This window comes from Nicotiana tabacum, chromosome 15 (genome assembly GCF_000715075.1).
Source record: "Nicotiana tabacum cultivar K326 chromosome 15, ASM71507v2, whole genome shotgun sequence".
Classification (NCBI taxonomy): Eukaryota; Viridiplantae; Streptophyta; class Magnoliopsida; order Solanales; family Solanaceae; genus Nicotiana; species Nicotiana tabacum.
Window position 1 is genome coordinate 103,305,295 of NC_134094.1, and position 16,640 is coordinate 103,321,934.

The 16,640-nt window shown below is 38.9% G+C and overlaps 1 protein-coding gene across 1 annotated transcript; it reads right to left on the reverse strand.

Annotated features, from left to right (window-relative positions):
* Positions 1 to 476: 476 nt before the first annotated feature.
* On the reverse strand, positions 477 to 13,880 carry LOC107798212 (putative carbohydrate esterase At4g34215). Its single transcript, XM_016621186.1, has 2 exons — positions 13,302 to 13,880; positions 477 to 698 (listed from the first exon to the last, which is right to left on the reverse strand). The coding sequence occupies exons 1-2, from the start codon at positions 13,878 to 13,880 to the stop codon at positions 477 to 479; spliced, it is 801 nt and encodes a 266-aa protein (XP_016476672.1).
* Positions 13,881 to 16,640: the final 2,760 nt, after the last annotated feature.

Genomic DNA, 16,640 nt, shown 5'->3' on the forward strand with positions numbered 1-16,640 from the left:
ATCAGGGAGAGAAACGTATTTGATATTACAAAACAAACTGTTAGGATTCTTCGCATTTTGCACTCTTATGATTTACCCCTTAAAAACAAATGAAAAAAAAAGTATTTACCTCTACTGTAAACAAGATGAACGGAATTGGAGTATTAAGTGTTAAAAGTATCTGATATTCAATGTAAAATTGGATTGATTCCTCGTTCTTTCAAATGAAATAATAAGTATAAATTAAATAAAAATTCTTGTCATTATATATATATATATATATATATATATATATATATATATATATATATATATATATATATAAATGAATTTGCAGAAATAGTAACGACCTCAATTTTAATCATCATTATCACAAACTTGAATACAATTTCCCAACATAAATACCAACTGTAGATCAGCTAGACAAAATTATTTTCAGAATCTAATCAACTGAAAAAAATAAAGAATTACATTTCTATTCCTCTTCTGAAGGTGAATTATTCCTCCAAAGAAATAGGGGCTGTGTCTGAACCAAACTGAAGAAAAGCATTAGCCAACATCTGGCCAAGTTGGACCTCTGATGGACTACTGAGATGCACATAATCTGGGCCTGTTTTGAGCCCATTAGCATCAACCGTTTTCACATTTGGAAGGTCAATCCCCAACTGAGCCTCTCTTATAATCTCCTTATAAGGCCCTAGTGTTGTTGCCAATGCCACCTATCCAAAAGCCCAAAACATAGGGAAAAATTAAGTAGCAAATAAATATACTAAAAAGAGATTTAACTCGAATATGCTTTAAATTTTATATACTGTTGCATACCACTTAAATCCTATTCAAAATGCTACTAGAAGTATGCTAATATAAAAAAGACACGTTTAAATTGCGCAATTCCTATTATTACTCGGCAATTATAGTAGTGAGATATTGTGATGATCCGATAAGTCATTTTGAGTTCTAGCACTTATTTCAGTAATTCGAGACCTCAATTAGCTATGTTTAGTATTTTTTAATTTGCGTGCGCAGTCCGTGTCCTTTTTTGGAATGTTTTTATGTGAAAAATTGAAGAAAACATGAATTTTAGCCTTAAAAATGATTTGAGTTGACTACGGTCAATATTTTATGTAAACGACCCCGGATCTGTATTTTGACGATTTTAACGAGTCTGTATCATGATTTTGAACTTGGTCGTATGCCCGAAATTAGATTCATAAGCCCCTAATTTGATTTGGCGTGATTTGTTGAAAACTAGTAACTTGAAGGTTTAAAGATTTCCGAAGTTTGACCGTAGGTTGACTTTATGGCTACCAGGTTTGGATTTCGGTTTTGAAACTTGGTATAGGCTCATTTTACTATTTAAAACTTGTCTGCAAAATTTGGAGCAAAACAAAGTTGATTTGATAGGATTCAGACACTCGATTGTGAATTTGAAAGTTCTTGAATTTCTTTGAAAATTTCATGCATTTTGATGTACGATTCGTAGTTCTAGGTGTTATTTTAGTATTTTGATCGTGCGAGCGAGTTTGTATGATGTTACTACACTTGTGTGCATGTTTGGTTTGGAGCCCGAGGGGCTCAGATGAGTTTCGCATAAGCTACAGGTCATTTTTGGACTTAGAGTTGTAGGCTTTAGCTGATTTTCTGGTGTTTGGTGCAATGTGCTTCGCGATCGCAAAGCTTCTCTCACGATTACGAAGGGGAATCTGGGTTGGGGAGGAATTCCTTCATCGCGAATGCGAGGAGCTAGTCACGAACGCGAAGTAGTGGGGGGGGGGGGGTTTACCCTTCGCGAACGCGTAGAGTTATGGGGCCTAGCAAGGGAGCTTGACAGTTACTCTTCGCGAACGTAATCATTGGACCGCGAATGCGAAGGCAGTGGGAGTAAGCCATCATGAACATGAAGAGCATCTCGCGAACACGAAGGTCAGTTGGGCCGCAGTGCTTCGCAATTGCGTCAGGTCCTTCGCGAACGCGAAGAAGACCTGACGCTAGTGATTTAAAACAATCCAAAAGTCGGGATTTATCCCATTTTCCACCATTTTCAAGTTTGAACTCGGCCTAGAGGCGATTTTGAAGAGTTTTTTCATCCCAATTTCATAGGTTAGTAGAGTTTAGCTTATTTTCTTACATTTTCATAAACACCCATTTATTTTAACATTTAGTCTATTCTTTTTCAGGGTAAAAATTAGGGATTTAGGTAGAAATTCGAGATTTTGAGAAATTGAGATTTAGATCTCAAATTGAGGCCAGATTTCAAAACTAATTACAAAATCGGGCTCGAGGATGAATTGGTAATTGGATTTTAGTTCGAGTCTTGGGTTTTGACCAAGCGAGCTCGGGGTTGACTTTTTTCAAAAACACTAAAGATTGAATCTTTTTTATTCGTGAGTAGTTTCTAAAGCTTATTTTGAATTATTTGAACTATATTTGGTTAGATTTGATTGGTTTGAAGGTTAATTCTAGAGGAAAAGCCGCGGTTGATCATTGATTTGGTTGCGAAGTGAGGTAAGTGTTATGGTTAACCTTGACTTGAGGGATTATGACTTGTTGGTCTATTTTATACATGTTTTATGTGTGAGGACAACGCATAGCTGAGATGACGAGTACCTACGCGTTGTCATCGGGTTAAAGCATGCGGGTGAAAATTATTTTTTTATATTATATTATTTCGTTAATTATGTCATCCATGATTAGGTTAGATTATCACTTCTTTAATTTTTCGTTTCACATTTATTGCTTATTTTATAGATGTTGACTAGTTCGGGAGTTGAAGTTTGATATCATGACACCACATTTGAAGTTAAATTATTCCCCGCATTGTTTATTATTCGTATTTATATTATCACATGGTGAGGACGAGAGTAAAAGCATGAAGGGTGATGCTATGCCATTTCATTCATACTATTGCATGGTAAGGACGAGAGTAAAAGCACAAAGGGTGATGCCGTGCCATTTTCATATCATTGATTTAATTGATTTTCGATTTTGGAAGATTTTATTTCGTGATTTCATACTTGCCGTATTTATTATATCTTCCCCTTTTCGCATGTCCCCTCCCAGTTAGTATTTTATCATTCTTCTTCTTATTTTGCTGCTTTATATACACTTGTACATGTTTAATTATGTAGGTATCTTATCATAGCCTCGTCACTATCTCGTCGAGGTTAGGCTCGATACTTACGGAGTAGATTGGGTCAGTTGTACTCATACTATACTTCTGTACTTCTTGTATAGATAGTGGTATTGGTCCCAGTGATGCTTGAGGTGTGTCGGTTCAGATCACTTTCACATGGAGACTCGAGGTAGATCTGCTAGCGTTCGCAGACCTTGAAGTCCCCTTCCATTTCCCACTTTTACTGTTTATCTCTTTCTAACAATTGTATTTATTTCAGACTATGTTTGTAGACTTCTAGTTACTCGTGTACTCGTGACTCCGGATTTCTGGGAGTAGATATTATCACGTGGTTTATATTAGCATTGTATTAGTTTTGGCATTTATTTCTCGTTGAATATCTTTATTTTGTTTTTAACAGTTAAAATTGGTAAATTTATTATTTCACGTCGGCTTGCCTAGTAAGTGGATGTTAGGCACCATCACGACCCCGATGTTGGGATTCTGGGTCGTGACAAGTTGGTATCAGAGTATTAGATTGCTTAGGTCTCACTAGTCATGAGAAAGCTTAATAGAGTCTCGAGATCAGTACTGAGATATATGTACTTATCTTCTAGAGGCTTTGGAGTTTTAGGAAAATTTTACTTATTTCTTTCCCTATCGTGCGATTTTATTCTATCGTTGATGTTTGAATCATTCCATTCTTTTTTTCTCGAAGACGGTGAAAACACACACAACATCTATAGGTGGGCAGGAGCCGGATCCCTCTATTGTAGCTACTACCAGCGGTAGAGGTCGAGGTCGAGTCAAAGGCCAAGGCAGAGGCAGAGCCCAACCTAGAGTTCGAGCAACAACACCCACAGTGGAGCCTCAAATTGATCAGGAGGAGGATATCCCCTCTAAGACTGCACCAATTGGACCCGCTCAGGTCCCGAAGGGATTCATAGCCACTCCCATGCTTCAAGACGCTCTAATCCGTTTAATGGGACCGATTAATAGTATGGCCCAGACCGATGCATTTCCAGTAGCACCATCCGTCTCTCAGGCAGGGGGAGGAGCACAGACTCCCGCCACTCACACTCCGGAGCAAATGGCTCCTATGTATCAAACTCCAGAAGTCCAGCCAGTCGGGGTAGTTCAACCAGTTATTGCTACACAGACCGGGAGAGGCCAGCGATGTCTACTGAGAGATTGATAAGATTGGACAAGTTCACAAAGATCTTCCCTATTCACTTCAGTGGTGCACCTTCTGAGGACCTACATGATTACTTGGACCTTTTCCACGAGGTGTTGCACAATATGGGTATTGTTGAGACCAATAGGGTCGAATTTGCAGTAATCCAGATAACCGGTTCTGCCAAGAGGTGGTGGCGGGATTATGTGCTGACCAGAACAGCTGGTTCACCTCCACTTACCCGGGATCAAATTTCGTAGCTATTTCTGGAAAAGTTTGTTCCTTTTACTCCGAGAGAAGAGTACCACATGCAGTTTGAGCGCCTTCAGTAGGGTAGCATGATTGTTACCCAGTACAAGAGCCGATTTGTGTACCTAGATTACCATGCAGTTATCTTACTCCCCACTGAGAGGGAGAGAATGAGGAGATTCACTGATGGACTTACTTTTAGTATTAGGCTACAAATGGACAAGGAGACCGGAGATGATATTTTTTTCAGATGGTCATAGAGATTGCTAGACAGATCGAGATAGTTCGTGGTCAGGAGAGGGGGGGTATATGATAAGATGCCTCATCATTTCAGAGGTTTCAGTGGTGCCTCATCTAGAGGCATGGATACTTTTGGTGGCAGCCATCCTCCCAGGCCGTTCAGTCAGCGCTTTAGGCATCCCACGGTGCTTTGGGTAGTCGTGGTCCTTATGTATCTCATCCTGAGCAGTAGCCTACAGTGCACCATCAGCTCCTATTAGTGCACCTCCAATCTAGAGTTATCATGGTGGTTACCCAGGTCGACAAGTCCTGTTCCAGGGTCTGCAGTCATAGTAGCCGAGGGCTTGTTATACTTGTGACAATCCGAGGCACCTTTCTAGATTCCACATCCGAGTTCTTATCCCATGGTTCTGGCACCAGTTGCTTCACCTCTCGCTCAGCCAGCTAGAGGTGGGGGTCAGGCTGCCCGAGGTGGATGTCAGGCCATTAGAGGTAGAGGCCAGCCAGCTAGAGGTCGTCGAGAGGCGGAGGTCAGAGTGGTGGGGCCCAACTCAGTTTTTATGCATTCCCAGCTAGACCTGAGGCCGAGTCATCTGACGCCATCATCACAGGTATTGTTCTAGTTTTTCATAGAGATGCTTCAGTTCTATTTGATCCGGGCTCTACTTATTCCTACGTGTCATCCTATTTTGCTTCATACCTGGTTATGCCTCGTGATTCTTTGAGTGCTCCTATATATGTGTCCACGCCTGTGGGAGATTCTATTGTTGTAGATCGTGTTTATCGCTCGTGTGTGATTTTTATTGGGAGTTTTTAGACTAGTGTAGATCTACTACTTCTTTATATGGTGGACTTTGATGTTATTTTGGGCATGGATTAGCTGTCACTTTATCATACTATATTGGACTATCACGCCAAGACGATCACCTTAGCCATGCCGGGGTTTCCCCGATTAGAGTGGAGAGGAACTCCTAGCCAGTCTACCAGCATGGTTATTTTTTATGTGAAGGCTCAGTGTATGGTCGAGAAGGGATGTCTAGCATATTTGGCCTATATTCGTGATTCTAGTGCGGAAGTTCCTTCCATGGATTCAGTACCATTTGTGCGTGAGTTTCCAGAGGTGTTTCCTGCAGATCTGTCGGGGATGCCACCCGACAGAGATTTTGACTTCTATATTGACTTGGCGCCGGGCGCCCAACCCATTTCTATTCCACCATACCATATGGCCCCACCTGAGTCGAAGGAACTGAAGGAGAAGTTGCAAGATTTTCTCGATAAGGGATTTATTAGGCCTAATGTCTCGCCCTGGGGTGCACCAGTGTTGTTTGTGAAGAAGAAGGATGGTTCGATGAAGATGTGTATAGATTATCGGTATTTGAACATAGTCACCATCAAGAACAAATATCCGTTGCCCAGGATTGATGACTTATTTGATCATCTTCAGGGTGCCAAGTATTTTCAAAGATTGATTTGAGATCTGGCAACCTCCAATTGAAGATTAGGGCATCAGAGGTCCCTAAGACAACTTTTCAGACTCGGTATGGACATTATGAGTTCCTAGTGATGTCATTTGGGTTGACAAATTCCCCAGCTGCATTTATGCATTTGATGAATCAAGTATTTAAGCCCTATCTAGATTCTTTTATGATCATCTTCAATGATGATATTTGGATCTACTCCCGCAGTCGAGAGGAGCATGAGCAACATCTTCGGGTTGTACTTCAAACTCTGAGAGATAGTCAGTTATATGCCAAGTTTTTAAAGTATGAGTTTTGGTTGGACTCAATTGCCTTTTTGGGGCATGTTGTATCTGCCGAGGGAATTAAAGTGGATCCTAGGAAGATTGAGGCAGTTCAGAACTGACCTAGACCTACTTCAGCTACAGAGATTTGGAGCTTTCTAGGTTTGGCAGGTTGCTATCGCCGGTTTGTGGAGAGGCTTTACATCCATTGCAGCCCCATTGACTAGATTGACCCAGAAGGGTGCCCCATTCAGGTGGTCCGATGAGTGTGAGTTGAGATTTCAAAAGCTCAAGACTGCTTTGACTACAAACCCAGTGTTGGTGTTGCCCACATGTTTAGGATCCTACACTGTGTATTGTGATACATCACGTATTGGGCTTGGTGCAGTATTAATGCAGGATGACAAGGTGATTGCATGCGCATCTCGGCAACTGAAGGTTCATGGGAAGAATTACCCTGTTCATGACTTTGAGTTAGCAGCCATTGTTCATGCATTGAAGATTTGGAGGCATTACCTCTATGGCATGTCGTGTGTGGTATTCACAGATCATCGGAGTCTACAGTACTTGTTTAAGCAAAAAGATCTCAAATTGAGGCAGTAGAGGTGGTTAGAGCTATTGAAAGACTATGGTATTACTATTTTGTATCATTTCGGGAAGGCCAATATGGTGGTCGATGCCTTGAGTAGAAAGGCTATGAGTATGGGTAGCCTTGCATGTATTTCAGTTGGTGAGAGACTGCTAGCATCAGATGTTCAGGCCTTGGCCAAATAATTTGGAGGTTAGATATTTCGGAGCCTAGTCGGGTTCTTGCTTGCACGGTCTCTCGGTCTTCTTTGTATGAGCGCATCAAAGAGTGTCAGTATGATAACCCCAATTTTCTTGTCCTTAAGGACACGGTACAACACGGTGATGCCAAGCAACTTTCTATTGGAGAGATGGGGTGTTGCGGATGTAGGGTCAAATTTGTGTGCCCAATGTGGATGGGCTTTATGAGTTCATTCTTGAGGAGGCCCACAGTTCGCCGTATTCCATTCATCCGGGTACCGCCAAGATGTATCAGAATTTGAGGAAACATTATTTGTGGAGAAGAATGAAGAAAGATATAGTTGCGTATGTGGCACGGTGTTTGAATTGTCAGCAGGTGAAGTACGAGCATCCGAGGCCTGGCGGTTTGCTTTAGAGACTTGAGATTCCCGAGTGGGAGTGGGAGCGTATTACCATAGATTTCGTTATTGGGCTCCCACGGACTTTGAAGAAATTTGATGCAGTATGGGTCATTGTGGATAGGCTGACCAAGTCGGCGCACTTCATTCCAGTGGCATCTAGTTATTCTTCAGAGCTGCTAGTTTAGATCTATACCCGAGAGATTGTTCGTCTTCACGGTGTGTCAGTGTCTATTATTTCTGTTCGGGGCATGCAATTCACATCATATTTCTGGAGGGACTTACAACATAAGTTAGGTACACGGGTTGAGTTGAGTACAATATTTCACACCTAGACAGACAGACAGTTCAAGCGCACCATTTAGATATTGGAGGATATGCTTCGCGCTTGTGTTATGGATTTCGGGGGGTTCTTAGGATCAGTTTTGGCCGCTTGCAGAGTTTTCCTACAATAACAACTACCAATCGAGTATTCAGATTTCTACTTATTTGGCCTTATATTTGAGGCGGTGTCGTTCTCCAGTTGGTTGGTTAGAGCCAGGAGAGGCTCGGTTGTTGGGTACCGATTTGGTTCAGGATGCCTTGGAAAAGGTCAAGATGATTTAGGATCGACTTTGTACAGCACAGTCTACGAAGAAAATTTATGCCAATCGGAGAGTTTGTGATGTTGCATTCATGGTTGGAGAGAGGGTTTTGCTCTGAGTTTCACCCATGAAGGGTGTGATGAGGTTCAGAAAGAAGGGCAAGTTGAGCTCTAGGTATATCCGACCCTTTAAGATCCTTGAGAGAGTTGGTGAGGTGGCCTACAGGCTTGTATTGCCACCTAGCTTATTAGCAGTTCACCCGGTGTTCCACGTCTCCATGCTTCGGAACTATCACGGTGATACGTCCCATGTATTAGATTTCAGCTCAGTCCAATTGGACAAGGATGTGACTTACGAGGAGGAGCCGGTGGCCATTCTAGCTTGACATATCCGAAAGTTGAGGTCCAAGAGTTATCCTTCTGTTAGAGTGCAGTGGAGAGGTCAGCCGATCGAGGCATCTATGTGGGAGTCTGATTCCGATATGCAGAGTAGATACCCTACCTTTTCACCAGTTCAGGCACCTTTCTATGTCTGTTCGAGGACGAACGTTTGTTTTAGAGGTGGAGAATGTGATGACCCGATAAGTCATTTTGTGTTCTAGCACTTATTTCAATGTTTCGAGACCTCGATTAGCTTCATTTAATATTTATCGATTTGCATGCACAATCCGCGTCCTTTTTCGAAAAGTTTTAATGTAAAACATTGAAGAAAACATGAATTTTAGTCTTAAAAATAATTTGAGTTGACTACGATCAATATTTTGTGTAAATGAACTCGGATCGGTATTTTGACGATCTGGTGGGTCCGTATCATGATTTTGGACTTGGGCATATGCCCGAAATTGGATTCGGAAGTCCCTAACTTGATTTGGCATGATTTTTTGAAAACTAGTAACTTGAAGGTTTCAAGATTTCCGAAGTTTGACCGTAGGTTGACTTTATGGATACTGGGTTCGGATTTTGGTTTGATGAATTGGTATAGGTTCATCTTACTATTTAAAACTTGTTTGCAAAATTTGGTTCAAAACGGAGTTGATTTGGTAGGATTCGGACGCTCGGTTGTGAATTTGGAAGTTCTTGAGTTTCTTTGAAAATTTTATGCATTTTGATGTCTGATTCATAGTTCTAAATATAATTTTTATATTTTGATCGTGCGAGCGAGTTCGTATGATGTTATTACACTTGTGTGCATGTTTGATTTGGAGCCCGCGGGGCTCGGATGAGTTTCAGATAGGCTACTAGTCATTTTTGGACTTAGAGTTGCAGGCTTCAGCTGGGTTTCTGGTGTCTGGTGCAATGTGTTTCGCGATTGCGAAGCCTGTTTCGCTGTGGCGAAGGGGAACCTAGGCTAGGGAGGAATTCCTTCATCGCGAACGCGAAGCATTGTGGGGTTTACACTTCGCGAGCGCGTAGGGTTATGGGGCCTGGGAAGGGAGTTGTGTGGTGTTATATGCGAATGCGATCCTAGGACCGTGAATGCAAAGGCCAGGGGGAGAGGCCATCGCGAATGCGAAGATCATATCGCGAACGCGAAGGCCAGTTGGTCCGCGGGGGTTTGCGATTGCGTCAGGTCCTTCGCGAACGCGAAGAAGACCTGACGCCAGTGATTTAAAACAATCCAAAAGTCGGGATTTATCACATTTCTCACCATTTTCAAGTTTGAGCTCGGCCTAGAGGCGATTTTGAAGAGGTTTTTCATCCCAACTTCATAGGTTAGTAGATTTTAACTTGTTTCCTTATATTTTCATCACCCATTGATTTTAACCTTTAATTCATGCTTTTTCATGGTAGAAATTAGAGATTTAGGTAGAAATTGGAGATTTTGAGAAATTGAGTATTAGACCTCAAATTGATGTCGTATTTTGAAACTAATCACATAACCGAGCTTGGGGGTAAATTGGTAATTGAGTTTTTATCCAAATCTCAATTATTTGGCCAAGTGGGCCCGTGGTATACTTTTGTTGACTTTTTTCCAAAAATACGAAAGATTGAATCTTTTTCACTCGTGGGTAGTTTCTGAAGCTTACTTTGAATTATTTGAACTATATTTGGTTAGATTTGAGTGGTTTGGAGGCTAATTCTAGAGAAAACATCGCGGTTGAGCATTGATGAGTGGGGATTTTGACTATTTATTAGCACCTTTTTACTTTCGTTTTAGTCTGAAAGCGTGTAATTGTATTCCCGAAAACTAATGGAATATGCTTAATTATAGGAGTAATTGGAAAATGAGCCACTAAGATGAAATTCAACTCAAGAAGGAGTGATCTGAACTCAAGGACAAAATGAGGCACAAAAGCTCAAAGTGCGGACAACATATTTTGATCTGCGGCCGCAGATTGCGAAGGAAAGTTTATCAGAGTCCAAATGCAAAGTGTGGTCCGCACATGAAATGTGAAGCCGCAGAAGTTAAGCAAGATCAGAAGTTCAAAGAGTTCTTATCCCAAGCTCAAAGGAAATGCGGACTGCATAATTATTGTGCGGCCGCAGAAGTCAGCTATGCGGTCGCACTCAGAAATGTACGGTCCGCAGAAGAACCCTGTGCGGCCGCACGCAGAAAAGTGCGAACCGTAGAATATGAGAGATGCGGCCGCGGTTCAGAATTGTGCGGCCGCATATTTAAATCCTGTCAAGACTGAAGCAGAGTGCGGACCGCACATGGAATTGTGCGGCCGCAGAACCTCCAAGAAGTGTAATTTTGTCCGAAAATTCCAGCACTGTATAAATAGAATAGTTTCACTTTTTTTTTAGGTTAACGGATGTACCTTTGACATCAACAGTCGTTTACTTTGCTTCTTTTAGTTATTTTTTCCATTTTGATCTTTTTGAATATTAGTTTTATCATTTCAATCATTAATATGGGTTTAATTATCACTTCTTCTTATTCTTCATCTCCTAATTTAAGCATGAGTAGCTAGATTTTTACTAGGGTTGTAACCCAACTCTGGGGTGTGAACTCAATGGGTGTTTTGCTTGTTTATGGTTGGGTGTTGATTATCTAGCCTTGTTCTTGCTTTTATTTGAAGATTTAATGGTTGTAAACATTATCTCATGCCTAATTGACTTGGTCTCTACTTGAGAAAGAGAGACTTAGTCTAAGAAAACTTGGCTAACAAGAAATTGGGTCAATCGAGAGATTGATAAACCCAATTAAAGGGTTGAATCTAGAGATAGTACAACCAAACTTGAGCTTATTATCAACTGCTTTGTTCAATACCCATTTGGACTTGAGAAAGCCAAATTGGGCAAAATCACTCTCTGACCGAGAGGTATTGAGTGGGTACTTGAGTGTTGATAGCTATAATATACCCCGACCAAGAAAACAAACTTTAAGGCTTATAATCCATTAAGCGAATACCTAGGTGAAGGTCATAGCCCTAGGCCTTTTTACCATTTGAAAAACAAACAACTATAATTTGCTAGTTTTAATTCTTAGTTGTTATTCTTGGTTTAAAATAGATTTAAAAACAAACCAACGTTTGAGGAAGTGTAATCCGAGATAATTCAAGCTCATTCACTCGAATATATACTCCTAAGCCCCATTCATAGCTCCCTGTGGAAAATCGACCCGACTCCTTGTTGGGTACTATTATTTCTCCAACCATTTCACAACCCCAAATAGAGGTGTGGCTTGGACGAGATCAAGCATTTAATTTGGTTGCGGAGTGAGGTAAGTGTCGTGGTTAACCATGACTTGAAGGATTAGGACTTGTTGGTCTATTTGCTACGTATTTTCTGTGTGGGGACAATGTATATGTGAGGTTCCGAGTACCTATGTGTTGTCATTGGGTTGAAGCATGCGTGTGAAAATTATTTCTTTGTATTATATTTTTTCGTTAGTTATGTCATCTATGCTTAAGTTAGATTATCATTTCTTTAATTATTTGTTTCGCATTTATTGCTTATTTTAAAGAAGTTTGATGTCATGGCAACACATTTGAAGTTAAATTATTTCCCGCATTGTTTATTATTCAGATTTATATTATCACATAGTGAGGACGAGAGTAAAATCACGAAGGGTGATGCCGTGTGCCATTTCATTCATATTATTACATGGTGAGGATGAGAGTAAAAGCACGAATGGTGATGCCGTGCCATTTCATTCATATTATTACATGGTGAGGATGCGAATAAAAGCACGGAGGGTGATGTCGTGCCATTACATTCATACTATTGCATGGTGAGGACGAGAGTAAAAGCACGATTATTTTTATATCATTGATTTAATTGATTTTCGATTTTGGTGATTTACTTGGTTATTTTGTGTCTTCATACTTGCTGTATTTATTATATCTTCCCCTTTTCTCTTGTCCCCTCCCAGTTAGTATTTTATCATTCTTCTTGTTATTTTGCTGCTTTATATACACTTGTACATGTTTAATTACGTAGGTGTCTTGTCATAGTCTTGTCACTACCTCGTCGAGGTTAGGCTCGATACTTACGGAGTACATTGGGTCGGTTGTACTCATATTACACTTCTGCACTTCTTGTGCAGATATTGGTATTGGTCGCAGCGATATTTGAGGTGCGTCAGCTCGGATCACTTTCACACGAAGACTCTAGGTAGATCTGTTGGCGTTCGCAGACCTTGAAGTCCCTTTCCATTTTCCACTTTTACTGTTTATCTCTTTCGAATAGTTGTAATTATTTCAGACTATGTTTGTAGACTTATAGTTGCTCGTGTACTCGTGACTCCGGATTTCTGGGAGTAGATATTATCATGTGGTTTATATTAGCACTGTATTAGATTTGGCATTTATTTCTCGTTGAATATCTTTATTTTGTTTTTAACAGTTAAAATTGGTAAATTACTTATTTCACATCGTCTTGCCTAGCAAGTGGATATTAGGTGTCATCACGACTACGAGATTGGGATTCCGGATCGTGACAGATATCCTTCGCTTTGTTCTAAAAAATCTCATTGATTTGTTTCTTAATAGTGCATATGTTGAAAGCAAACCTTGCAAACCAATAAAAAGGGGACGAAAAAAGAAGAAATATATAAATAATTAAACGTTCATGTATTGCCAGCAAATAAAAGTTAACCTTATCGGAATTACCTGAATAATAAGGAGGGACGGTGCATGCAAGTCATCGCGCACATCCGTGAAGAATTTCTGCAATCTTGATTTATACAATTCGGCATCGTCAAGATTCCGAGTGTCACTCTCTCCTTGATACCACAAAAGGGCTCGAAGTGTCCCACCACATTGTAACGCTGCTTGAGTTCTATTTAGCATCTGATTGTAAAAGAACGATCCTTGAGACCATTGGCTAATATTTGTTGCACCAACAGCACATGGAACCAAACCTATAACACCAATTTCAGGGTCATTTTTCAAGACAGAATTAGCAAATGACATGCTAGGACCAATCCCACAAACTGCATAGAAATCAATATCTTGATGAATTGTTGGCTCTTTTGCTTCCTCCCAAGAAAGTCCTGATGTTAGCCTGAGAATAGATGAATTGGACTGACATTCAAGTGGTATATATCCATCCCAAATGTCATTCACAACCCCTCCTCGGCCAGACATGTTGCTTTGGCCTGCTAAAATAAATATGTTTTTGTTGCAATTTGCTTTCGTGACCCAAATGGGGTGTGCCAAAAGAATTAAAAAAAGATAGGGCATCATCATCGTTTTCTTGGGGATGTAGTGTTGATATAAGAAAGAGAGGTGGCTTTTTTGTGCTAAAGCATTCTGCACTAAATACTACCGGTGAAGCCACGGTTGGAATCATATTTTAGGTTGGCAAACATGCATATGGTGGTATTTTTAATAATAGAGCTAAACCAATATCCACCATTGTATCAGGTCACATTTAATTCGGAATTATTATCCAACCCTCCGTAATAATGCCACAAATTGTAGTATTATTAATTTCGAAATTGCATTGTATCCTGGGATTGTTATCCCTTATTCCACTAACCAAACTAGCTACTCCTACGGTAATATGTGCAAACAACAACTATAGATAGAGTTGGAATACAGTTCAGAATTCTCTTAATTCAAAATCCAAGGCGTTTAAATTGTTGAATCTGCCCATAGCTTGGTGTGTGCAGCATGATTAAGATTATTCTAAGGAGCTTATGCATGGATTCAAATGCTTATGGCGAAAGTATTAAATTGGAGAATCCTGGGAGATCCCCAATTGCTATCTTTATATGGAGTTACATTCTTATCTGTAATTTTCTCTTGTATTTGTTGTTATTCTTATTATCCTGTGTTACTTCATACTGTTTCATTTCTTTATATATATATATATATATATATATATATATTCTTTATTATGGTTATATCTTATCATATCAAACTTTTAAATTTTTCTTTTTTGACAAGTTTACTAATGGATCAAATTGAGCTACATATTTCACCCAAATCAGCTCAACTCTTAGATGGGATGACTTAGCTAGCGTTTGAACATAGATTTTGTTGAAACTTGAAAAATGAGTTTTTGAAGTTGTGTTGAAAAATAACTTTTGGAAGTTAAAGTTATGTCTGGACATGCATTTTATTTGAAGAAAAAAAAAGGAAATTTCAAAAATTGGTTTAGGGCATTTGGGAACTTGAAAATTTTTATCAATTTTTTTTCAACAACTAAGTATATTCCATGAATAAATAATGTTTTTCAATTTTGTATTAAAAAAGATAGTCAAAATTTATAGCCAAGCGGGAGTTTGAACGGTACTCAAATTAACCGGCCATGGAAATATGAGTAGGTTGGGCAGGTCATATTTTTATGAGTTAATTTTGTCACCGAATTAATAGATTCCTTCAACGAATCTTAGCTTAGTCAATGTAAGTGATCTAATTTGTTTACATTTATGATGAAGAAAATACTAGGCAAACTAATATCTCGCGAATTATTTAGAGCGACAATAGCATTTCTTCTTTCTCTCTTTCATCGTTACCTCTGTAATGACGCGATTACATTCCAATTTCGATTATAAGTGTACTATCTTGTTTCAGATGTCAGATAACGTGATGATTTATGGGATTTCATTTGGTATGTATAGTTTAATAGTAACTATACATCTCAGTTGATAATTGCTCGTGTTTGTATAGTTTATTGAAGTATCTCATTTGTGGAGAACACACACAAAAAAAGGGATTCGTGGATATCGTTGAGTACAGTTTATTGTCCAGGTGGTTACCAAAGAAGAAAATAAAATTTACGCATGTTTCTATAGTTTATTGAACTAATCTCAAATAATCATTTGGCCCTAGAAACAATTGACTTTGATATAATTGCCAACAGTTAGTTTTTATATATATATATAAGAGGGAATATGCGAGATGACTTGACACCTCTCTTTGGTCAAGAATCCTATTTATCTTTTTTCTCTTTTTTTTGGAGATTTTTTTATCTATTTTAATACAAAAAAAAAACTCATTTACTACCCACGGAAGTGAACTAAAGGAAAACAAATGAGGTTTATAGAGAGGTTTCAATTACGAAATATATAAAAATGTAAATACTGCTCAATTATAAGAGGATTTCAGTTATGGAGTATAAAAAAGAATAATTAACTAATTAACTTGTAACTGAAAATCACACTGATTATATAGGTTATCATTTTGCCCCGATTCAGATCAAACAAAATTAGTTGATTTAAGATTATTCCAAGCTTTGAAGTGTTTGTGCTGATAATAATGGAGAGTGAATGACGATGTATGCTTCAAGGGTAAAGCTTTCAAGGAGTACGAGTGTACGACAAAGAGGTACATAAAGAGAAATCTGATGATCCTGATATTCTAACTATAATATTCTTACTAATTTTTCTTTCTTTGTTACATATTCCCTTTTAAATGATATTTGGAGATAATCTTTTCTACTTTGTCAACATAGTGTTGGTCACGATATTAAATTTCAAGAAGAGGAGAGCTCGGCAAGTTTATCTTTACACTTCAAAAAAGGTTTTTAGATATATGGGTAGTGAATTTTAACAATCGTGGCATAATTTTATTTGTCAAATGGTAGGAGGCCTCATCTTTTTGTGATATTTCTTGGTGGATTATATTCAAGCTAAGTGTCTGTTTATGCAAAATGACTTTGTTTATTGGAATATAAACTGTGTGTTTTCCTTTATCTACCAATTATTTGATTGTTTGATCTTTTTCGTTTTTATTTATTTATTGTGAAATAAGCGAGGGTAGTAAATAGTTGTAATCAATCAATTAGAACTTTTGTGTTCTCATTATATAGTACATCTTATTCTCAAAGGTATATAAAAAGAATAAATATCGGGGAACAAAAAAAGTGACAAGGTTCTCGCCTTTTGATTTTTCAAGCAATCTACATAACTTAATTATGCACCCTCTTAACCGTTCCAATTAATTCTTACTTTAGTACTAGATTATTTTTTGCTGCTTACCATCCTTCAAAGCTTAAATTTG

Excerpts from the sequence above, each read along its gene's own strand:
- LOC107798212 (XM_016621186.1), bottom strand. The coding sequence starts at position 13,880 with ATGATGATGCCCTATCTTTTTTTAATTCTTTTGGCACACCCCATTTGG. Across the intron at positions 699-13,301 it reads CGTCCCTCCTTATTATTCAG|GTGGCATTGGCAACAACACT; the intron begins GTAATTCCGATA and ends GCTTTTGGATAG.